This window comes from Paroedura picta, chromosome 8, assembly GCF_049243985.1.
Source record: "Paroedura picta isolate Pp20150507F chromosome 8, Ppicta_v3.0, whole genome shotgun sequence".
In the NCBI taxonomy this organism is placed as follows: Eukaryota; Metazoa; Chordata; class Lepidosauria; order Squamata; family Gekkonidae; genus Paroedura; species Paroedura picta.
Window position 1 is genome coordinate 94719647 of NC_135376.1, and position 24720 is coordinate 94744366.

General features: G+C 48.6%; 1 protein-coding gene and 1 long non-coding RNA gene across 3 annotated transcripts in view; one reads left to right on the forward strand and one right to left on the reverse strand.

Annotated features, from left to right (window-relative positions):
• The window catches only part of RASGEF1A (RasGEF domain family member 1A), a 308494-nt gene that overhangs the window by 188202 nt on the left and 95572 nt on the right, over nucleotides 1–24720 (forward strand). The window contains exon 2 of the mRNA XM_077350860.1: nucleotides 12878–12992. Within this exon, the coding sequence (XP_077206975.1) occupies nucleotides 12951–12992 (42 nt within the window). The 5' untranslated portion in view covers nucleotides 12878–12950. The remainder of the gene's footprint in view (nucleotides 1–12877; nucleotides 12993–24720) is intronic.
• The window catches only part of LOC143843975 (uncharacterized), a 38490-nt gene continuing 31657 nt past the window's right edge, over nucleotides 17888–24720 (reverse strand). For both annotated transcript variants that reach the window (XR_013233769.1, XR_013233768.1), the window contains exon 4: nucleotides 17888–18343. This is a non-coding gene — a long non-coding RNA (uncharacterized LOC143843975). The remainder of the gene's footprint in view (nucleotides 18344–24720) is intronic.

Consider the following 24720-nt stretch of genomic DNA (forward strand, 5'->3'; position numbering starts at 1 on the left):
GGCCTGAATAAAGGGCTCGGATTGCAACCGGTGTCCAAATCCATCCCTGAACCTACAGATTTAATAGCACCTGCTTCTGAGGAAGCTCCAGGAAGTTAAAAGAAAAAAATGAGGGCTTCACCTCCCACCCCCACCCCACCCCACTCGTTGAACTCTATCTCTTGGGTATGTTCGCTTCACAAAGAGCTGGAGAATACAAATAAAGTATTTTTCAGATTTATTTCGGCTCAGGTATAGCCAAATACAGACTCCCCTAATCTGGAGATGCTGGCCCAATACTCTCGGCCGCTACACCACCCTGGCTCTCTCTCTCCCACTGGTTTTTCTGCCCCTTTCCCCCTTGAGCTCCATCTGTCCGTCACGCCTCCCTTTCCCCATTAGAGAATCCCAACTATCTCCGGCTTCCTCCCAGCCACTTCCTGAGTGACACCACCTGCGGATCCAGCCCCCGGGACGGATGCTCCATTCATGCCATGAAAGGGCCAATCAGGACAAATGTGTGTGTGTGGGGGGGATGTCCCATGGTCGCTCCACAGGGACCCTCTGCTGCTAAGCATGAGACTGTGGAAAGCCCTTTAGGTCTGTGGTTTTGACAAGCAAGCTCCCCACAGCACTGAAGCGACTGTCGCATGAGAAAGCTGCCATGCACACAGTGGGGTAACTCTGAGAATGCTTTACATGGTTACTGTTGCTAGGGAAACCACTCCCTTGGTATCCAGGCACTCGCTGTGTATGACTCACTCGTCTCTTGGATCCCCAGTCTCGAGGCGGGGCGTGTGGGTTGAGTATGCAGCAGACAGGAAAGGGGCTAATACTGTCGGGGGGAAGAGATATGGCTAGCCCAGGGGTAGTCAAACTGCGGCCCTCCAGATGTCCATGGACTACAATTCCCAGGAGCCCCTGCCAGCGAATGCTGGCAGGGGGCTCCTGGGAATTGTAGTCCATGGACATCTGGAGGGCCGCAGTTTGACTACCCCTGCAGATAGCCCTGGGTAGGGATGCTAGCCTCCAGGTGGCAAACTTATGTACAATAACACAAGTGCAATACAAAAAAAAATTGTTTTTTGTGTCCAAAGTTGCAGTGGTCTGTGGTTCAGGTGGGTCGCTGTGTTGGTCTGATGCAGCAGAACAACAACAACAAATTTAGTTATGGTCTTTCAGACTAAACTGAAGTGGCAGAACAAAATTTTCGTCTAAAGGAACCTTTAAGGCCAGCAAAGTTTTATTCAAGGTGTGAGCTTTTGTGTGCAGGCAGAGTTCCTCAGACAATGGAATAAGAATCATAAGAATGCAGATATAAGGAGAGGGTAAACAGCGTCACAGAATATATGCTGCGTGATAAGGAAGATTGGATAGTTCCTTGCTAGATTAATGAAATCAGTCCTTTGGGTTCAATTGTCATTCACAAAAACGTGTTAAGGTTAGTGATTAATGGCAGACACTTTCCCAGTTGTGGAAAGAAGTAATTACAAGAGACTTGTTGCTGGCCCCATCTGAAGTATCCCCACAAGTGACAAGACCTACTGTGTTTGTTCTCTTGTCTGGAGACCAGTGTGTTAGATTCCAAATTACATTACACACATGCTGACATCACATTACAGTCCCATTGTCCCAAATGAAATGAAGAGGGGATTGTAAGGAACATAGATATAAGAGTTGAATTAGGTTAGCATATGTAGTTAGATAAGAAACCAATATCCCTGTTGAGTCCTGGGGGTTCCATTGTCTTGAGTGTTGTAATAACTTGCATTTCTGCAATCTCCCTTTCTAGTCTGTTCTTGAAGTCTCTTGTAATAAAATGGCTGCTTTGAGCCCCCTCATTGAATGTCCTGGAAGGCTGAAGTGTTCATCTACAGGTTTCTCAGTCCTATTATTTTTGATGTCAGACTTGTGTCTATTTATTATTTGGCAGAGGGTTTGCCCTATGTAGAAGAAGAAAAAGAGTTGGTTCTTATATGCCGCTTTTCTCTACCCGAAGGAGGCTCAAAGTGGCCTACAATCGCCATCCTTTTCCTTTCCCCACAACAGACACCCTGTGAGGTGGGTTAAGCTGAGAGAGTCGTGATATCACTGCTTGGTCAGAACAGTTTTATCAGTACCTGCAATAAATTCTAACCACAGTTATAATAATAAGAGGTGGTAAAACACAACTCCTACCTACCACTCACCCCGAGGACCAACCCATTCTAGAGGGGAGGAAGAAAGAGGGCACTGATGGCCCTCACTACTGTCGCTCTGATCACTCTCCTTCTCCTCAGATCCCCTTCCAGGTCAACCTACCCCTTTCTTTGCATCCTCTCTGTCAGCTCCTGGAGGAGCCCTGCCACCAGGTCCCCTTGGCCACCCAGGCTGTTTGTGACATCATTACTGGCCCCCTTGTGTGAGGTCACGGTCAGCTTCATGGCCCCTGCCAGCACTAAGAGAGAGGATGAGGGATCCTCTGGGCCAAATCCACCGGATTAGACAACGTGCCCTGCTCCTTCCGGGCCAGTCAGTGTGAGCCCCCTGTCCAAGGTTTTGATACTGATTTCGGGATACTTGATTCTTAGACCTTTCTGTACAAGGGACTGGGCAATCCATCTGAAGTGAGAGAATTCATCATTCTTTCCCTTACATGGAGCAGTGTTTAAGGGACCATGGCGGGGATGCCAGCCTCCAGGTAGGACCTGGGGATCCCCCGGGATTACAGCTCATCTCTGTTCTACAGAGATTGGTTCCCTTCAAGAAAGTGGATGCTGTGGAGGGTGGGCTGTAGGCACACTTGAAGGAGGAGGGGAGGGGCCTGGGGGGTTCTAGAAGGAGAGGATTCCAGAAGGGCAGTTGGTCAGTGTGGGGGGGGGGGGGAGAGAGAGGCCTGAGGTGGAGGTCTGGTGGAGGAGAGGACAGAGGACAACCTCTGGGCCAAACAAGGTCTCACTCACAGGTAATACAGGCTGCTTGTGGGCTGAAGGAGGGCCCAGGTGTCTCTGACAGAACAAGCAATGAAGAAGAAGAAGAGTTGGTTCTTAGATGCCACCTTTCTCTACCCGAAGGAGCCTCAAAGGGGTGGGTCTTCCCTTTCCTCTCCCCACAACAGACACCCTGTGGGGTGGGTGAGGCTGACAGAGCCCTGATATCACTGCCCAGTCAGAACAGTTTTATCATTGCCATGGCGAGCCCAAGGTCACCCAGCTGGCTGCATGTGGGGGAGTACAGAATCGAACCTGGCTTGCCAGATTAGAAGTCCGCACTCCTAAACACTACACCAAACAAAAGGGCATTGTTAGCATTTCCCTAGAAAAAAACAGGGATTGAGACATGCACAGGAATCTGGATCATGGTTCTGGGCTTGATCTTAGACCCACTAATCAGAATGGCACCCAATGGCTTCATAATGTGCTTTCAGAGCATATCTATAAGACATAGTGTTTTGTATGAGTTTCTCAGAAATTGTCCAAAGAATCCTGTTAAGTGGAATATGATAAGCCACACATTCTCAGCTGGAGATCTTGACCTCCCCTACCCACGCTACCCATATACCTCCCTGGATTCTTTGGAGAAAGGCAATTTAGACTATGAAATGAGTTTTGATGTTTGTTTATATCCATTGTTGGGGCCACTTATCTGGGAAAGCTCAATATTTTGAAACATAGGTAAATATTCTGGGGTATGCTAATAAAGGTGTCTTTAATCTAAAAAAGTCTAAAATATTCTGCCTGGGAATTTTCCTGTGGTCATGGGAGACAAACACATACAACTAGGCAACGAAATCATATCTCCCCACCCCCTGGAGATATCATTTCCTGCCTGCATGTAGTTTTAATTAAGAGCTACTTCACACTGTCAGAATTTCAGTCCCATTTAAGCTGTACACTAACAATGGTAATAGCTATGCATATTGTCCCGGCATGAGATGTTCCATAAGTATTACCACATTGGTTCTGTGTAAACTAGGGGCGGCCAGACTGTGGCTCTCCAGATGTCCAGGGACTACATCTGGAGAGCCATCCAGGGGGCTCGTGGGAATTGTAGTCCATGGACATTTGGAGAGCTACAGTCCGGCCACCCCTGGTGTAAAAAAAGCAATAGAATCCGATTTGGCTGCAAAAAAATGCAAAATGGCTGGGCTGTACGGCTGACTGTGAAATCCCCTTTTAGAGAGTCTCAGTTGAACACGAGACAGTAGCACTAGGTGAAAAAAAACAGAACTGCTCTCCTCTCCAGCACTGGGAAGTCCCATAGAGGTCTCAAAATGGAAATGTGGATTTCTTTTTTTAGCTAATTCCCATTTCTAGAAGCCCGTGACATTAGCTTTGCACTCAAAGGAGAGAGAAGGATTCAGTATACAGCTCCTTAGACACAATATCTTTTCGGGATCTAGAATGGGAGAAGTGTGGAAATTAGGAAGATAAGCTTCCAGCCCAGAAGGTCTAACCTCAATCAAAATGCACTTTGACCATACAATTACAAGACAGGCAAAGCCACTCTCAGCCCTGGCTTCTCACAAAAGACATAGGGGTGGGGGAGAGAGAGAATACCAGTACACTTAACGGTGTGCTGATTACTAAATTAATGTACTCGGAGCACACTAAACATTGATAATTAAGGGACCATCTATAAACTATCACCATTGTCATTCTAACGACACAGATTATCATAGGGATTTAGTTCTCAAAATAATTAGCAGCGTGGAATCAGCTGGGGCCGCCACTGATGCAGCAGGAAGGGGATAGGCCGGGGGGAGGGAGGAGCAGGGAGGGGCCCAGGGGGAGTACATGCCACAGCAGGCAGTGACCGGGAGGAAGGGGCAGCATGGTGCAGGCGCCTAGGAGCACCTTATGCTTGGGCCAGCCTCTTCGCCGGGCAATGAGGATGGAGCTACATACCCTTCCTCTCCAAAAGGGTTATAGGTTAAAAGGGTTGGCCATTTAAGCAGGCCATGGTAGGAGTTTGTTTGGGTTATTGCTATTTTATTACATTACTAGCAAGAAAGCACATAGCAACCAGGAATGCAATGGGCGCTAGGACCCAGGGGACACCGACAGGCACAGATCGCTCTCTCGCAGCAGGAGCTATAGGAGGTACTTAGCAGGGAAGCAAAGGTTGTTTGCAGTTTGGGGCTCGTTAGCAGCTTGTCTCGCAGCAGGAGCCATAGCAGGTAATCAGGGGTCATTTGCAGTTTGTCAGGGCTCTCTGTGTCTCTGTGTGTCTCTCTCAGGCATCTGAGAACAAAGTGGCTAGCATCCAGGGAAGGAAGGTGGGACCTGTAGGGGCAGGGCTAATCAGGGTGCAGCCAGCTTTGCTGTCTGCACCCTGATTGGCCTTATTCCAACTCCCCCAGGCTGTTTCACAAATATTAAGAGGAACAACAATGGATAAGGATATATGCTATTTGTCACAGCTTGTGGATGGCAGGGGGAGGAGCCATTTTGGAGGGGAAGTTGTCCTGCGAAGCAAACTCCCTAAGCAAGAGGCTTCCTTAAAGAGGTGGCAGGCCTGGGAGTGGGTGCCAAACTTGGCTGGGGGAGGCACAGGTTTCATAGGGCCGGGGGGGCTGGAATGGCTCTGGAGAGGGTTTGTGCCTCCTCAGACATTCCAGGTGGGATACCTCCCTGTATAGGGACTGCAGCAGCTAGGACCTGGTGTGGGATCAGAGGGAGCGGCTGTAGCAGGGGTTGGATAGGCAGTTGTTGGACTGCGTAGAGGGCTCTTAACCCCCTGCCATGCCAACACTCCCAGTTGTTGTTATTAATGGAAGTTGTGGCCTCATTCAAGGCCAACCCAGTGTGTGGAACTGCCCTCAGATAGCTCTAGGAATTGCTGGGGCCTCTATGGTTTTTTCCAGAAGTGACATCCTGGCACGGATGACAATGCACTCTTTCAACGTTTCTGCCAGTTTCCTGGCATAGCTTGGCAACCATTTTTACAGCCTTTTCTTAGCAGAACATGAGTTCTACAAAATATTGGTTAAAAAAAAATTACCTTTCAGCATTTTCACCCCCTCAGTGCCAAAGAAAGGGCCTGGGACGTGGGGGTACAAATATCCATTAACTCACTTTCAACAGCATACGAGGCATGGATCAGCCTATATTCTGTATCATTAACTTTATGTTGGGAGACCAGGGGCAAAGTATCGCTGCCTTAGTAACCTCTTGGAGGCTAATTGGGCCTGTTGATGCAAATAGCGGGCCACAGGAACAAAAGAGCAGGGCTTTCTGTCTGAGGCCGAGCTGAGTTTTTAAGAGAATGGATCTGAACAGCTCGTTTGAAGGCTGCGAGTGCAGAGTTTGTGACTGCCGCCAGAAGGCCAGGGCCTGTTCGCCTCTAATTGCAAATGCCTACCCTGGGGAAAGTGCACTGAGAAGTCAGTACTTGCTACATCTTTGAATTGTGGGTTATGACCTGCAGGGGTAACACACACTGGGAGTATTGGGAGTATTGGGAGGACCAGAACACAGCCATACGGATATACCAGGGGTAGTCAAACTGCGGCCCTCCAGATGTCCGTGGACTACAATTCCCAGGAGCCCCTGCCAGCGAATGCTGGCAGGGGCTCCTGGGAATTGTAGTCCACGGACATCTGGAGGGCCGCAGTTTGACTACCCCTGGTATATACAGTCAAATTCGCTGGTTCTTCTAGATCCATGTTCCCCAACCCCTGGGCCGTGGCGTGGTACCAGGCCGTGAGGCCCTCGGTACCGGGCTGCTGCAGGGGGGAGGGAGGCGTGGGCGCAAACGCACAGACTCAGCAGCTCCACGCCTGCATGTTTGCAACCGCTGGCTAGCGCAGATCGCCCCACAGCACGGCGCACCCCGGCGGGTGCAAACGCGCAGGCACAGGGCTGCCACGGCTGCACATTTGTGTCTGTGCACTCCCCCCTTTGTATTTGCGCCTGCGCCTCCTGCCAGCACCCACGCATCCCCTCCCCCCCCGGTTCCCGGCCCAAAAACGGCTGGGGACCACTGTTCTAGATCACCCTTTCCCAACATTTTGAGAGTCACACTTTGGCCACTCCTGCTTTACAGGGTAGCCATGTTTGTCTCCCGTAAAACAGCTGGAGTCGAGCCCAGAGGCCCTGAAGGGAGCTCTGGCCGTTGAACGCTGTTACCTTGAAATGCTCTTCCATCTCTACAATGCTCCTGGCCCCCATTCTAGCTCTTCCAGGGCCTTAGCAGAAGTCTGTCTTTCCCAACCAAGCCTGGATTAGGGCCTGATGGCCAAAAGTGCCAAGGTTGGTTTGCACCAGGTTTGGAGTAGGACACCTCTGTCTACTCAGCCATCCATGCAACAGACACAAAGAAACCCTGCAAATAGCTCATTTCCACTTGTGAAGGGCGGAAACCTATCCTGCTTCTATTCTGCCCTTCAACTAAGCAAAGCCCGAAACTGTTCTGCAACCTCAGGAGCTTCTTTCCAACTTGAGTGGCATTTCCTGAAGAGCCACTTAAACTGGAGGAATTCTCTTTAGGCTGGAGGAAAGTTCCTTGGAAGATGAATGGCTCCCACCCTACTGTTTGGCTAGTGTTGCATGAACATTGTTTTCTTTTTAGAAGAAGAAGAAGAAGAGTTGGTTCTTATATGCCGTTTTTCCCTACCCGAAGGAGGCTCAAAGCGGCTTATAGTCGCCTTCCCATTCCTCTCCCCACAACAGACACCCTGTGAGGTGGGTGAGGCTGAGAGAGCCCTGATATTACTGAAGAAGAGGATTTGGTTCTTATATGCCGCTTTTCTCTACCCAAAGGAGGCTCAAAGCGGCTTACATTCACCTTCCCTTTCCTCTCCCCACAACAGACAACCTGTGGGGTGGGTGAGGCTGAGAGAGCCCTGATCACTGCTCGGTCAGAACAGTTTTATCAGAGCCATGGTGAGCCCAAGGTCAGCCAGCTGGTTGCATGTGGGGGAGTGCAGAATCGAACCTAGCATGCCAGATTAGAAGTCCGCACTCCTAACCACTACACCAAACTGGTTCTTAAAATATGTTTCTGGCCAGAAAATGCTGAAGCATCAAACGCCAATATCAGTACCCACTGAACCCATGAGGTGCATGTGAGGTCATCAAAAGACACAAATGCCATGAGGTAATTATCAAAACCCACCCTGACACAGTGTTCATAGACTGTCCTTTATGGCAGGGATAAGTCACGTATATCCTCTGTGGATCAAAGTAATGAAATGGACTTTAAAAGCAATTCAAAATAAGGTATTCCACAGCTGGACAAGTGTAGCAGAACAGAGGGAAGAGGAGTAGTTCCCATGCTAAAATCATCATTACAGCATTGCCATGTATTTTAATTCTCAACTAGGACAAATCTGAGGATACTCAGATCTAGGGATTGGAGCCATGCATGGAAACAACAGATCTTTTTACAAACCTGAAAAATATATCTGCCTCACATTTGAAAAATCCAGGTTTTCAGGAGATAATCCGCAGTTTACTCTTGTGTGAAATTCATAGGGAGGGGATATAGAGGTTGCCAGGAGGAGGGAAAAAGGAAATAGCATGGAAAGGGGTATCCAGGGGAAAGTGAAGTGGCCCCCACAAGTCCTTGCAGGTTGCTTCCCATGCCAGTGGGCTTGACCCAGCAGCTGGCATCACACAACTGGACCCCAGTTTTCCCAGGGAGAGGCTGCTGGGAGGAAAGCTGAAGACCAGGTGGCAACTATAACGTAGGTTGGCTGGTGGGTGGGAAGGGGAGAAGGAAGCAGAAACAGGGGAGAGGCTATAGGGCTTTTCAGGGAAGGGAAAGAAAAAATGGTGCAGGTGGGGTGTAAATGGGATACTGCCCACAAGTCCTTTAGTCTCTGTTTGTCTTGATCTACTGATTCTTGTGAGTAGCCCTGTGATAAACTCTGCTTCATCCAAGGATCATTTGGCTTCAAGCAGAAGACTGGGGGGGGGGCATCCAAAGGGGTTACATTCCTGACCAGCCCAAAGCAAGCAAAAGACCGAAACCCGCTGGAAATTTTCTCACTGAGCGTAACTTCCCCCTTCTTCAAAAATAAGCACCATTTACTTTTATTAGTACCCATTTGTTCCACTACATAAAATTCTCAAGGGTTTTCCCTCCCTGTTGAAAACCACCTTGGCCTTTTTTTTTTTCCCTTTGGTCCTATGCCTGATGAGGAAATGATTAGGCAAAAAGGAGAAACGGGCTAAAAGGGCTGCCTTTGAATTTCTAGCATATCTGCTACTTCTGTTGTCCCCTTGACTGCACTAAGCACTATGGGCATTTCTGCATAGAGGGCAGCAGCGGCGGTGCAGTGGCACCTCAGAGGGCGCAGAGGCAGCATGGAGGCAGCACGTGGCATTGGGTGGCACGGAGGCAGCACAGGCGGCACAGGGGCTCGGATGGCGTGGCAGCAGCGCCTCTGCTTTAGAAGTGCTTGGGGAGGGAGTTTAGGAGTCCTAGGCAATTATGGAAGGGAATGGCTGTGCGGCAGGGGGGCGAACCAGGGGGGGGGGTGAAGAGAGGAGCAGAAGGGACGGGGGGGGGGTCTGATAAATGAGAGGAGGAAGGGAAGGAGTCACTTACTAAAAAACCAATAGAGAGAAACTTAATGGAGGTTGAACTGACAGAGGAGTGGGAATCTGCCTCTTTCTCTGGGCAGGAGGAGGGAGAGCGGGAGCAAGGGTGGGACAAAGCTGATGAAACTATCACACCTTTCCCCCTCCATACCTTCTTTTTCCTGGTTGCTTCCTGTTTGCTCACCAGTGGCTCACACGCTTTAGGATGGTAAGCCCACTTTCCTGGATTTACCGCATTGTGAGTTAAAGATGAAATTGCTGGGCAGCCTCTGGATGTAGGAGATGTCGTGTGGAGGGGCCTGAATATGTCGCCAACATTCAGAGGCCGTCCAGCTACTTTTTGCACGTGTGGGAAGGCTCTATGTATTTGTGTGCCCTCTGCAATCTAGCAAAACTGTAACACATTTGCAACAGATCGGTCACATTCCCACCCTGTTTCCCCAGCCCACTTCATAACCACGTGTATCCAGAGGCTGCCTTTTGGACATTCCCTTTGCGGAATGGTTGTGTCTTCATGGCTGTGGTATACCTGACACTTTACATCACCTATTGATGGAGTGCCCTAGATTTCTCCACTTGCAAAAATCACTAGCTAAATACTGGAGAAAACTGTGGACCATTCCACACAGCGTTAATGTTGCTGAAGTGTTACGATTGTGTAACGCTATTTATTTTTTGTTATTCACGACATCATACACAATCTACAACACTCCTGCAACACTCCCGCAAAAATTGCTTCGTTGTAGCGCTTTTTGGGGAATCCACAAAGCATTGTAGCCCACTCCCACAAAAGTGGATTCCCCCTAAAAAAACTCTCTAGACTCTTAAGAACAACCTGGAACAATATCCAAAAAAGACATGTGCGTTCTCAGTATAGCAGTAGCAAGCATGTCCCTCCCTAAGCTCTCACACTCAAGCTTCCGGTGTCGCGAAAGCAATGCTTCTTTGGCAGAAATCCCTCCACAAGCAATTGTCTGTAAAGTTTCCAAACACAATACAGCCCCCTGTTCGACACTGCCCGTAATTTTGGCCAGAAATTGCACTGGGGGGGAGGGATTTTTTTTTTAAACTTTAAGAGCATGTAAACGATTAAGCACCAGCTCCGCCAGCAAAAAAGGTCTTTCTGATACATTGAATGAATGAATATGCATTGCTACTGGTGTTTTGGGTTTTTTTAAAAAGTTTTTAAAGGGAAGCATGAACACAACAGTTAATTGGCTGTTCTGTTTGATTGACGGCCAGGGGCGGGAGGAAGTGTGGAAAAATTGCCTCCTTTGTTGCGATTTCGTTGAGACTGGAAACTTGTACATTACGAGAACAGCGCTAGAGGGAGAGCCTTTTTTTCGATATAAATGGCTGTGTGCGTTACCGAGACCTGCCGCTTTTGATTGCAGCGCTTTTCAATAGCACTTAGATTTAGCAACATTGCCTGTTGTGCAGAATGGCCCTGAAATCTACTAGTGTAGACAAGGAGGACACATCCTAGGTGAAAGTGATCCGGAGATTATCCGAGAAGTAGCCAAGGTATTGTTAACGATACAAAAGGTGAATTGCTCATATGTGAATCCTGTACTGGCTAAGAACGGACCTCTGTGAGCCCACTGTGGACCGTGCATCGCAGTATGGCCATCTTGTAATATTTGTGTGTTGTTGGGGGATTGTGCCTGTCGCTTGGTCATGCTGTTTTGGCTGTACCATTTAATCGTTTTTTAAATCATTGTTATGCCAATAAAGGTATTCTGTATTCATAACCTCGTGGAGTCCTACACAGTTTGATGTGACCTAAACCACTGCACAAACATTAATTTAAAGATTCAAGTGAGTAGGTGTGTGGGTCTGAAGCAACAGAACAAATTTTGAGTCCAGGGGCACCTTTCAGGTAGAGATGGGTGGAGGTCAGTTGCCAGGAAGGGCTAATCAGAGTTAAGATACATAAGTAACTGATTCATAAGTATAGCAAAGATAGGATTAAAACAGTTGGCAAGACTTGTGAATGACAGCACATTAGCATATACAGATAATAAAAGAGTTAACAGATGCGCGAAAAAAGTTTGACCCTTAATACCAAAACAGTTTCATTCTGGCTATGTGCTTTTGTGTGCACTCACACCTCTTCAGATACATTGAAACAGACCTCAGTACATATAGGTGCTGGAGGTGGGGCTCTTAGTTGATTCCGGTTTGCCGGTTCCTGGTAACAAACCCCCCCCACACACAGACATACACCTCTGTTTGTCATGTTTGGAGAGTTCTGTTTTAATGTATCTGAAGAAGTGTGCATTCACAGGTGCCTCTGGACTCATATTCTTTCAATAAAACCCTAAGGCTTTATGCAGCTTGAAGACTAGAAAAATCCATGAGATGTGAACTACACACGGGGGAGGGGGCGGGAAAGTATTCAGGGCTTTTAATTAGACTGCAGTTGATTGGTGGCCAAGGAAAATGATCAGGTGGTTTTTTCCATAGATATCTGCAAGCTTCCATCCAAGAGGAGTTGCTATGATGACTAATTATGCCACTGACGGCTGTGTAGTTTATGAGCAGGGAATGTGGTCGTAAAGAAGTGGCCAAGAGATCTCACTCTGGTCTGATTTTGTGGCATCTTGGTAATCTCGGGGTTGGATCTAGCAGATCCAGGTGGGAAACCTCCTGGAGATTTGGGAGAGGAGCCTGGGGAGGACCAGGACCCCCGGGTGATGCCAGAGAACCCACCCTCCAAAGCATCCTCTGCAGTCTGGTTATAAACTGTAATTCTGGGAGATTCCCAGGCCCCACTTGGAGGTGGCAATCCTGGTTGGATCCCACAGATCTGATCCACTAGTGGAGGTACCTTCTTCTAGCAGTCTTCTCCTGACCTAGGTTGAGTCTGTCCCAACTTGAATAAACCCCTTCCCTCTGCACTGTATTCAATTTCCATTTTGCTTTTGGGTGCTTTAAATTTTCCCTCTGCAACATGCATGATTGATCCGCGGTGACCCTACATTTCCCCCGTGATATCCAGGAAGGGATATGTCACTATATTTGAATACCTGGCTTTTAAAGCCTCCGTATAAGTGTAGTTGTTCTGCATTTTTCAGATTAACTTCATGTCTCATGCCTGAAATGCTGATGTAGCAAAGCAGTCTTCCCTGATTGGCCAGAGCATCAGTTCAAAGACTTCCTGGCCATTAATAGATCCATGCTCTACCTTCAGTGCATCCTCTGTCAGGAAATTCCACATTATAATCACTCACTATATAAAAAAGTATTCATTTTGTTCATCCTGACAAAATTAGACCACTGAGTTCATATCAGGTAATGCTAGTTTGTAACCCCCAGTACAGAATACCAACAGAATGACCCAAATAATGATTTTCTTTCTTTCTTGAAAGGAGAAAGAGGAGAGATTGATGACAATAACCCCAGAGTGAAATAGCTCCAAATCCACCTGCTGGGAAGGTCTGGATGGCCGAACCACTGTGTCATGCCACTGGAAAGAAATGTAAAGTAAGTCCTCTTTTTCCTGGTTGGAGTCTTGGAACGTCTTGGGGTTGATTTTCATCTCTTTAATTTCACTCTGAGGTATCAGGCTTGTGGCTGTGACTATAATGTATAGTGACCATACATCCCGAGAATACCGGGGCGATCCCGGGATATTCCCAAAAGTCCCGCATCCCGGACCGTCTTCAGAATGTCCCACGTTGTCCTCTGGGCCCGGGCCCGGGCTGTGCTGAGCCCAAGATGATGCTCGGCATTTGCCTGCTCCTCCAGTTTTCTTTGCTGATGTCGTGGCCCCAATGGTCATGCCGCAGCGCCACCCACACATGTCCTGCTGGGCCCGTGCGTTTATAGGCTGCCACTGCCTTCCCACCCCACCCCCGTTTCCCTCTCAGCTCCCCTGGCGGGCGTCCTTCCCAGGCGGTGCGAAGAGAGCGCGGCGGGACTTCAGGTGTGGGTCTGGGGCTCGTGGCTCAGGGGCTGAAGGAGGCTCGCTTTCCTCTCCTGGGCGTTGAGGGAGGGCAGAGGGAGGGAGTCCAATGTCACACAACCTACCCTCCAAAGCACCCATTTTCTTCAGGGGAATGGATCTCGGTGGTCTGGAGGTGAGCTGGAAATCCGGGAGATTCCCCAGGCCCCACCTGGAGGCTGGCATCCCTACAGAGCAACCCTGGCAAATGGAGGTGGAGCAAAGAAAGAAAGCAGGCTTCCGCCACCTCTGGTACCCATCCTGCCCAGGGCTCAGAGCACCCGCTCACCGTGATCGTCCCTCGTTCCACCACACCTGGGGCTCAGGAAGTTAGGTCAGCAGCAGCCTCTCGGGCCCACTCGGTCTGAGCCCCAAACAGTAAGGGGCACTCCTGGAAGGAGTCTGGGAAGGATGGCAGTGATTTGGGGGGCCTGCCTTGGAATTCTTTAACTACCTGAAGAAGGGAGCAGTGATTCATGCACACTCTTCCCTGCCACAAATGTAAGTCTTTGATGTGCTTCCGGAGTCTTGCTTTTTCCTGCGCCTACAGACAGACTCCTCTTGCTCTGTCTCCCTGGAAGGCACCACATTCATCAGTCATGCAGAATGGGCATCCCTCAGCCTTGCGAAGGCCTCTGCAGAAGTGGGCAGTGACTCACAGAAGCTCCTCCCCTGGCACAGATTTTGTTAGTCTTTCGGGTGCTCCTGGACTCTCACTCTGTTCTGCGGCTACAGGCAGACTCACATGTCTACCCGCCTTGATCTGTCTCCTGGGTTAAAAACTAAGGGAATGAACCAGTGAGGGTTGCCATCCTCCAAGTGGGACCTGGAGACTTCCCACCATGACATCATACAACAGAGATCCGTTCTACTTTATCTACTTTGGCAAGTAGACCCTAAGGGTGTCTCATCTGCTGAGCTTCCTGCACGTCCCAAAGGCCACCCTCCCCAGGGTCTAGCCACCCCAAAAATCTCCAAGCATTTTCCAAACCAGAGTTGGCAACCTTATCTCTAGCCAGAGCTAAACAGCATTAAATCCATTTGCTTCAAACACTGCAAGTCCCCCAGTTCCGATTCCCACGGAAATCAATAAAGCTTAATAGCACTTATCAGCATGTTGTTTTCCTTTCAGTTTGCGGCCTCAGAAAGGGTGAACTTCAGGGTTCCCCAAGGCCGCAAGCGACAGCACATGAGCCTTACGTAGTGGAAACCCGTGGGCATCACAGTTTCCTCCTGCGCATGACTCACATACAGGAACTTCACTACTGTATAAAGGGGGGGAGGGGCTATAGTGGCTCCTAATTGGTCGCCCCACAAAGGAACAGACTCACTATCGAAACACAAAGGTTCCTTGTGGATTAATGAAGGTACATTTCTTGAGACTCAGGTAAGACTGCATAAAGATGTCCCACATTAGTTTATGTTTCCTTGTAAGGTAAAGTGGTAACAAAGGGCGGGGGGCTGGATTGAATGGCCTTTGGTGGTCTCTTCCAGTTCTGTGTGTGATGCTGATTCCAGACAGTGGTTAGCCACTGAGCATTCTTGCCCACCCATTCTCTCTGGGGCTCAGGTGCAGCTTGACAGCTCAGTGGCCACCGACCCCTAGGATTCAGGAAGCGGCCGGCCAGCTGGCTGCCTCCAGGTAGCCCCAGTGTGCATGTATTTGGGGGGGGGGGGAGTGACTTTGCTGCGTCTCAGCAGCTCATCCATTTACCCGGAGCCCTAGAACCACCAAGCCGTCCCCTGCACACACAACACATTCCGCATGCTGTTGTTTTGTTCATGCCCCTGTAAAATTTTGCTGCCAGGGCGATCTGTGACTGATCTGGGGAATTGCCGGAGGCTCCGTAGGACAAACCGGATTCAAGACGGCACGGTCTTTCCCTTCTTTCGTTCCACTGAAGGGCAGAATTATTGTTGTCGGCGGCTGCTAAGAGTGGCCTCTGCTGATGAGTCCAACTAATGCCCAGTGGGTAGCTTGGGGGGAGGAAGCGGTGGCAATGCCTCCGTACACTTTTCCATTCAACCTCGACAAGCGCAAACGTGAAACTGCAGATGCTGCAATTATGGCTGGAGTGAAGCCTCACGGGAAAGGTTGCCAACTGCCAGGGGGAAATTCCTGGAGATTTGGGTGACGGAGCCTGGGGAGGGTAAGGTTGTGCCCTCAGCAGGGCATAAAGACATACAGGCCACCCCCCCCCCAAGGTAGCCGTATTCTGTGGAAGGCTCTGAATTGTAACAGTAGGAGATCTCGGGGCCCTACCTGGTGGTTGGCAACTCTACTTGTGGAGTCAAGGTTGGATCCGGCTCCCTTTTAAGTGGACCCAGGTTTGACTCGTGTAATGTATGAAACGACTGGTCTGGAAGATGTGGACAGGGCTGGAAAGAAGGTCTGTAGAAACATTTGAGGCAGCAGCTTTCATATGCTGAATGTTGTATGGCTGTTTTTCACTTTATTATCCCCCACGTAACTCCAGCCTGCATCTCACGTGGCTTTTGTACAAGCAGGTCCTATGATCACCAGCACGGCCTTTGTCGGTGGTCAAAGGGGAACGCCTTTTCCTTCTTTCTCCATCAGAAAAGCTGGTTAGATCCAACCCCCTTGCTGCTGGGAATTCTCCCCTGAGCTCAGGGATGGGCCTGGGATAGACATTTGTTTTCCATGTGCTACAACTCCACGTTGACTGTGAAGAGGTCAACTGCTTTGAGGTGCGCTATGCACACACACAAACACATGCTTTATAGGGACCAAGCCTTATAAAGATAGGTTGAGGGACTTGGGAATGTTCAGCCTGGAGAAAAGGAGGTTGAGAGGGGACATGATAGCCCTCTTTAAGTATTTGAAAGGTTGTCACTTGGAGGAGGGCAGGATGCTGTTCCCATTGGCTGCAGAGGAGAAGACACGCAGTAATGGGTTTAAACTTCAAGTACAATGATATAGGCTAGATATCAGGAAAAAGATTTTCACAGTCAGAGTAGTTCAGCAGTGGAATAGACTGCCTAAGGAGGTGGTGAGCTCCCCCTCACTAGCAGTCTTCAAGCAAAGGTTGGATACACAGGGCCATTCCGCACCAGGATCTATGTTGCAAATTGGTTGCGGAACGAAAAAAACCCATTTTAAATAGTGGAATTCGTCGTTATGCATACCTGCCTTTGTAGTGGAATCCAGTTGCGTTTCTATCGTTTCCCACAGGTTTCCGGTCTCGGCAAAAATCACTAGCCAGGAAGCGATATTGCCGAGCTTTGTCCCACCCCTGGCCGTCAATCAAACGAGCAGCCAATGGGCAGCCATTATCATGCTCCCGAAAGCCCCTTTCCCTTTAAGGCATGTTTTAAAAAAAATACACGTTACAAAGAATCTGCATTGATTCGTTGTAACATAGAGACCAATCTAGCTAGCAGGTGGTGTTTGAGCTGTCGTTTCATCGTTGCCACGCTCCCCCCGAGTGAAAAAAAAATACCCCCCCCCGCACAGGTGCGATTTTCGGCCAAAAATAAAGGGAAAAATAAAGGGAAAATAAACCAGCAAACGGGGCTGTGTGGTGCTTTTTGGGATTTCCCTGAAAGCGCTACAATGAAGCGCTTTTTGCGGATCGGTTTCAGGAGTGTGGCAGATTTTCAACTGTAAATTAATAGCGATTTCAATTTGCAACCATTGTGCAATTTTGAACTAGTGCGGAATGGCCCACACTTTTCTTGGATGCTTTATGATGCTTTTGGCTGATCCTGCATTGAGCAGGGGGTTGGACTAGATGGCCTGTATGGCCCCTTCCAACTCTATGATTCTATGATTCCATGTTTCTATTTTGGAAAGTGCACTGGTGGCTGATTAGGGACATTTATACCCAGAATGCTTTGAAGGGGAAGCAAAGTCATGTGCACTTAGGAGGCCGGGGGGAGGGGGAGATTCTACAATCCTGTTGAAATTATTTATTACTCTTAACTTGTTGAGCGAGAGAAAAACTTTGCCTCTTTTCTGACATATCACCTAAGTGTGCGCAGAAATCCCATGGCCAAGGCTCTTTGGGAATCACCCTGAGGAAGGCCCGGGGGCAGGGAAGCCTTTTGCAAAACCGAATGCCGATTCAGAACCTTATCGGCTGAAGACTCACTTGCGCAAGCCCACCAAACAGTTTGGTTCCTCAAAGCTGCTCGCAGAGTTCGTGCCAAATCTGACTTACAGGGGTGGACAAACTGTGACTCTCCAGTTGTCCGTGGACTACAAAACCCATGAGCCAGCTGTCCATGGACATCTGGAGAGCCACAGTTGAGCCACTCCTGGCATATAGCTATCCTTAAATTAGATGCAAAGTGGTTACTCTTGTTTATTTGCATCTAATAAACTACAAAGACAAGAACAGATTCCAAAATAGAACTTTATTGTGCAGCTTGTAGATTGTGATTCTGTTTCAATTGATTTTGATCTTTGGAGGAATCGATCGCTCTACTGGGATTTTATGAATTTAGGCAGATTGTGAGTGGGTGGGCAGGAAGGGATGTGCCAGTGTTTCTCTCTTGTGGACTTTCCTTGCATACCCAAGAAATTGCTGATCACCACTGTGGGATGGTAGGTGAATTTCCTCCAGACCAGGCTGGATTCTGGAGATTTGGGGGGTGGGGAGGGGATCACTTGGGCATGAAATTGAGGTCACCATGGGTGGGCAGGTAGTTATGAGTTCCTGCATTGTGCAGGGGGCTGGACTAGATGACTCTGGGGGTACCTTCCAACTGTATAATTCTATGATTCCTCCACCATATGCGGTCAGCAGAGTCACCTTCATTGGTCACAGTTCTCTCAGAGCTCTCTCAGCCCCACTCACCTCACAGTGTGTCTGTTGTGGGGAAAGGAAAAGAAAGGTGTTGATAAGCTGTCTTGGGACTCCTTCAGGCACTGAAAAGCAGAGTAAACATACAGCAAATTAAATTTATTGAATACAGCTTTTAGCCAGAACACAATCCTCGTGAGTGGATTACCAACAGAATAAAAAAAACATTTTAAAAGTATGAAAACAGTGTAAATACACTGGACTTAATTTTAAATAATGGAATCCCATTTTTGGCTGCTAATTATCTTTGGACGTGCTCTGTATGCAAAGGTACAAAACTTAGCAACCTGCCTGAAAGTAGATTCTTTCCCTTGCCACAGGAGGGATGTAAGTTCTCCTTTTTCTTAATTAGTACCAATCTTGCTAAGTAACAGGAAGATGAGTGCTAGCTTGGATACAGAATGGACATCTGAATAAGACATAATCTACAGTCTCCGATTCTCCAGAATTACAGGGGCAAATTTTTTCAGCTCTAGGAATTTGCTTATTACGACCCTCTAGAACTGCAGAGGGCAGAGCTGAACATCACGCTAATGTGAATGCCCTTCTGTGATTTTTTTTATTTCCAGGTAAGAGAGGCATTCAGCTGGGGCTTGAATATATCTCAGACTCGGAGGTGCCAAATACTCTGGGGAGCGCAAAAGGTCCTTTTGTCTTTCTATATCCTCAATCCTTTGTTTGATGTCTGATTTTGCCTGATCTTCTTCCATCCCTATTACCATCAAAGGAGAGAAGCCCACACTTTCTATTCTGTTTTCAATGACCTGTAGCTATTTAGATCTATAATTGTCACAGAGAATTGCTGGGAGTGACCCTTCAGTAACCCAAGGTGCCACGAGCCATAAGCAAATTGAGGCGAAGGCAATTTTAGCTTCAGTTTTGGGTGTGCCCCTCTCTAAGCGAGTCCATGAGCTGGAGACACAATTTGGCACTTGTAGTACAGCCCTAAGAAACTTGGACTGCACCGCTTTAAAGGGATAGAAACGCAGGGTAGAAACACCCACACTTCTTCGAAGACTCCAGAAAGCAGGGCTGAAGGTGTTTTCTTTTTGAGAAAGACAGAGAACAGCCAGGCTCAGGGCTCTTCCTCTAGGAAGGAAGAGATGATTTCCCAAAAAGGCAGGTGAGATAAAACCATTCAAAGTCACTACCCAGAATCCCCAGCGTTTAGACCTAGCCAAATGCAGCCAAAAGCACATTCAAGAGCAGTGACTGGACAAGCCAATAGTAATATCCTTTTCTTTTCTTTTTTTTAATGTCAGGAAGAGTGCTGTTTGAAATGCAACCAGGTCTGGGGCTCCTTTTGTCTTAATGAAACCACTCCCCAGAAGCCCCTTGGTCCCCTCTCTAGCACAATAAATCAACCTCCATGTCAGCTCCATTAGCAAATGTCATCCAGCATTGTGCGGATGCTGCTTTGAGGAGGTCTGTCACTCCGCTGATTAGGGGGGACGCCTCCTCTGTGGCCTCCAGCTGACCCTGCTGAGCTCCCCTGGGAAATTCCAGAAAGTGAAGGGAAACCTAGAGCTTTTAACCATGGAGAGAAGAATTATAGCTTCTGGGGCAGTTGGAGACACTGTACTCAGAAGAACATGGATTTGAAAGATGCACATAGATTCTGGTGGGTCGCCATGTTGGTCTGAAGCAGCAGGACAAAGTCTGCTTCCAGTGGCACTGAGATCAATAAAGTTTTATTCTGGGTATAAGCTTTCCTGCACACAAAAGCTTATACTTTGCAATAAAACTTTGCAAGTCATAAGGGTCGGCTTATACCTTGAATAAACTTTGCACCCAGCTTCGTGTCACGGTTAACAGTAGCGGCCTCTAATCTGAAGAGCCGAATTTGATTTCCTGGGATGGACCAGAATGAATGGGATGAAATTAATTCAAAAGAAATTCCATCTAAACATCCAGAAGAAGTTCCTGACAGAGCGGTTTCTCAGTGGAACACGCTTCCTCGGGAGGTGGTGGGTTCTCCATCTTTGGAAATTTTTAAACAGAGGCTGGATAGCCATCTAACGAAGAGGCTGATTCTGTGAAGGTTCAAGGGGGTGGCAGGTTACAGTAGATGAGCGATAGGGATGTGAGTGTCCTGCATAGTGCAGGGGGTGGGACTAGCTGACCCATGAGGTCCTTTCCAACTCTATTATTCTATGATTCTATAGTTCTCTTAGCACTATTCTCACAGGACAGTTCTGTCAGAGCTCTCTTCAATCCTAGTTGTTGTTTTTTAAATATGGTATTGGAGGAGACTTTTACTGATACCACGGAACTTCACAGGGTGTTTGTTGTGGAGAGAGGAAGGGAAGGCGATTGTAAGCCGCTTTAAGACTCCTTCAGGTAGTCTGACATTTTCATTATTTAGGAAAAGTATTTTCCCAATATGTTGGTGTGAACATCTCAATCCCGTCACTTCAAATTATCTCTGGGAAGAAGAGACTTTTGCTGCTCTACACTTTAACTTCTTCATAAAGAGGTTTGTTTAACTGTTCAACATAAAGGTTTACACAAAAGTTCCTATGTCTTTCATTGGCTGTTACTTTGTATAATGTGCATGTTCACACCATATGCTGGTGTCCCTTCACACCAAATATAAGCATTCAGCTTCAGCTGCCTTTTCTGTCAGAGATACCTGGGCTTTCCGTAAACCCAAAAGCAGCCTGTGTTACCTGTGAGTCCTGAGGCAGCCGTGGCTCCCCCGTCTTTCTGAGACACAAGACCCTGTTTGGACCAGAGGATCTCTTCTGTCCTCTCTCCTCCACCTGACCTCCAACTCAGGCCTGTCTCTGTCTCTCTGTCTCTCTCTCTGACCCCCCCCCCACTGACCAACTGCCCTTCTGGAATCCTCTCCTTCTAGAACCCCCCAGGCCCCTCCCCTCCTCCTTCAAGTGTGCCTACAGCCCACCCTCCACAGCATCCACTTTCTCCAGGGGAACCAAGCTCTGTAGAACAGAGATGAGCTGTAATCCCGGGGGATCCCCAGGTCCTACCTGGAGGCTGGCATCCCAACCATGGTCCCTTAAACACTGCCCCATATAAGGGAAAGAATGATGAATTCTCTCACTTCAGATGGATTGCCCGGTCCCTTGTACAGAAAGGTCTAAGAATCAAGTATCCCGAAATCAGTATCAAAACCTCGGACAGGGGGCTCACACTGACTGGCCCGGAAGGAGCAGGGCACGTTGTCTAATCCGGTGGATTTGGCCCAGAGGATCCCTCATCCTCTCTCTTAGTGCTGGCAGGGGGCCATGAAGCTGACCGTGACCTCACACAAGGGGACCAGTAATGATGTCACAAACAGCCTGGGTGGCCAAGGGGACCTGGTGGCAGGGCTCCTCCGGGAGCTGACAGAGAGGACACAAAGAAAGGGGTAGGCTGACCTCGAAGGGGATCTGAGGAGGAGGAGGAGGAGGAGGAGGAGAGGGCATTGTGAGGGGGAATGTTTAGGGAAGGGGACTTTGTTTTCTCTCACAACAGACCTCTGGTGCAAAAAAAAGAAAAGCTGTAAAAGAGCTAAGGAATGAGGAGAAGAGGAAGGGGAAATCACAAAGCCCCTTTAAAACTCTGATAAGGAGCAAAGGGCACTGACGGAGGGGGGGAATGTTTAGGGAAGGGTGGGCAGAGGAACCAAGCACCATTGTACTCTCTCAATACACCTCTAGTCCCCTCCCCCCCCAAAAAAGAAAAGGCTGGAAAAGAGCTCTGATGAGAAGGAAAGGCCCTGGAGGTGGGAATGTTTAGGGAATGTTTAGGGCAGAGGAACCAGGGACCTTCGTGTTCTCTCTCAACAGACCTCTGTTGCAAAAACAGGGGCGGGGGGCTGGAAAAGTGTTCAGGCCTGAGGGAAATGGGAAGGGGGAAATTACAACCCAGCCGGCTAGCGGTCTGATGAAAAGGACAGGGCACTGAGAGGGGGGAATATTTAGGGAAGGGCGGGCCAAGGAGCCAGGGAGCTTTGTAGTTTCTCTCAGGACACGTCTAGGACAAAACAAAAAGGCTGGCAAAGGACTCAGGAATGAGGGGAAGAGGAAATGAACAATCACAAGGCAGCTACCACTGGACTCTTTCGCCAGCTGGGAGTTCTAAGCCCTGTTGCATTTCTCAGCAGTCCTTTGGCCAATGTAACTCAGTGAAAGCTTCCTCTTGTGGTAGCTGGGAGGTGTGGAAGAGAGTGGACTGCCCACGACCATCTGAGAAAGTAGGGCTGGCATCTGGACCTCCCAGTGCTGTCCCTTGTTTCCACATTCGGGCTTTCCTCCCCTTCTTTCCCAGGTCGAAATGTACTATATGCTTTCCTTCGATGGAAGCTGCCTCCCATCATGCTTTGTTCCCTTCTCAGAAAACGTATTTTTTGCCAAATGGGGCCTGCTTGCACCTTTGTTTTAATTGCACCCCTTAATCCCATCATTCTGCACCCTTGATCACCTCCCCCCTTCCCCCATGTGTCCTGAATGTAATTTAAAAAGAAAACAACCCTGCGTTATAACATTGCAACACTGCTGTGCAATTCTGCAAACCTGCTTTAAAAAAAAATTAGAAACAGCGTTGTAATGCAATCACCCCCTTTTTAAGGCAGATTTTTTGGAATAGAGAGGAAGGAGAAAGGAAGGGGGCAGGGAGGAAAAGGGGTGTCCCAAAATGACTCAAGACGGTGGGCATGGGAGAAAACCCAGTTCCGTGCATTTCCGCATTAGGCAGCTCTGACTTAGACCCCGCTTGAAAAGATGAAATCTGGGGATTCCTTTGCTGTGGGACAAGGGAGGGGGCAATTTGGGACTGTACCTGAAGCAAATTTTCATGTGGAAACAGATGAAAAAGTCAACCCTTTCAAAATGCAAATCCAAACAATATCACTGGTGCAGAAACAGTCTGATATGGCCACGTGATGTGTAATTGTTAGAGTCACTGAGCACGCCGTTGTTTTAGAGCATGCTATTGAACGCGGAAGAGAACCTCTTGTGGGGCAGGGTGGTAAGGCACCCAACATGCTGTCTGAAGCTCTGCCCATGAGGCTGGGAGTTCGATCCAAGCAACCGCCTCAAGGTTGACTCAGCCTTCCATCCTTCTGAGGTTGGTAAAATGAGTACCCAGCTTGCTGGGGGGTAAACGGTAATGACTGGGGAAGGCACTGGCAAACCACCCAGTATTGAGTCTGCCATGAAAACGCTAGAGGGTGTCACCCCGAGGGTCAGACATGACTCGGTGCTTGCACAGGGGATACCTTTACCTTTATTGATTGCGGAATTCCTCCAGTTGAAGTGAATCCACTTCAATCCTAGTTGTTGTTTTTTAAACATGGTATTGGAGGAGACTTTTACTGATACCATGGAACACCAGAAAGGCACAGAAGTGGATTCTTGCTCAAATCAAGCCTGAACTCTCCCTACAAGCTAAAATGACCAAACTGAGGCTCTTGCACTTTGGTCACATTATGAGAAGACCAGATTCACTAGAACAGACAATAATGCAAGGAAAAGCTGAAGGCAGCGGGGAAAGGGGAAGACCAAACAGGAGATGGATCAGTGTTGGAAAAGAAGCCACAGCCTTCATTTTGCAAGACCTGAGTGAGGCTGTTAATGATATCATACTTTGGAGGTCATTCATTCATTCATTCATTCATTCATTCATTCATTCATTCATTCATTCATTGGTTTGCCATAAGTCAAAGGGACTTGAGAGCACTCAATACAGAGAGTCCAGATTTACTGTGCTGTCCTCAGACCATCTTCTGGGGAACCCTGAAGTTCTTCAAAACTCACCAGGGGTTCTTTCGTAGAAAGCTGTATGATAGCAAACCAGCTTCCCCGTTACTCATCTCCCCATTCAAGGTATGCTCCCAGCTGATGCCATTAAGGGTTTGGCTCCACTGAGTGGCCAGCAGCTTGCGTCTAGGGCAGGGGTAGTCAACCTGTGGTCCTCCAGATGTTCATGGACTACAATTCCCATGAGCCTCTGCCAGCAAACTCTGGCAGGGGCTCATGGGAATTGTAGTCCATGAACACCTGGACTGCCCCTGGTCTAGGGTGATCTCACCCCCGGATCCTGGGTACTGCAATGAGGTCCTGCAGCAGATACAGAGAGCCCCCTTTGAAGCTGGAGCGAATGTGGGGAAAGTATTCTGCAGTAGTGTACCTACCCTGTTTGGTGACCAGAGCAGGTGGGTGGGCAGAGTTTGGTGATGCCGAGGCTGGGGGCACCCACGAACCACCCATTCATCCTCACCACTGGAAAGTTGGTATGGGGAGAAAGATGCCTGTGCAATACCTTTGGGGGCCAAGCAACTGGACGAGGGACTGGGGCATGGATGCTCATCAATGCAGAGGAAAGGTTGTGGGGGTTCATGCAGGGTAACTTTTGGCTATCACACAACCATACACAGCTGCCCAGCCCAGCCTCAGGTCTGTGTGCACCACCAAGCCATCCTCTGCCCAGGGGGACAGGT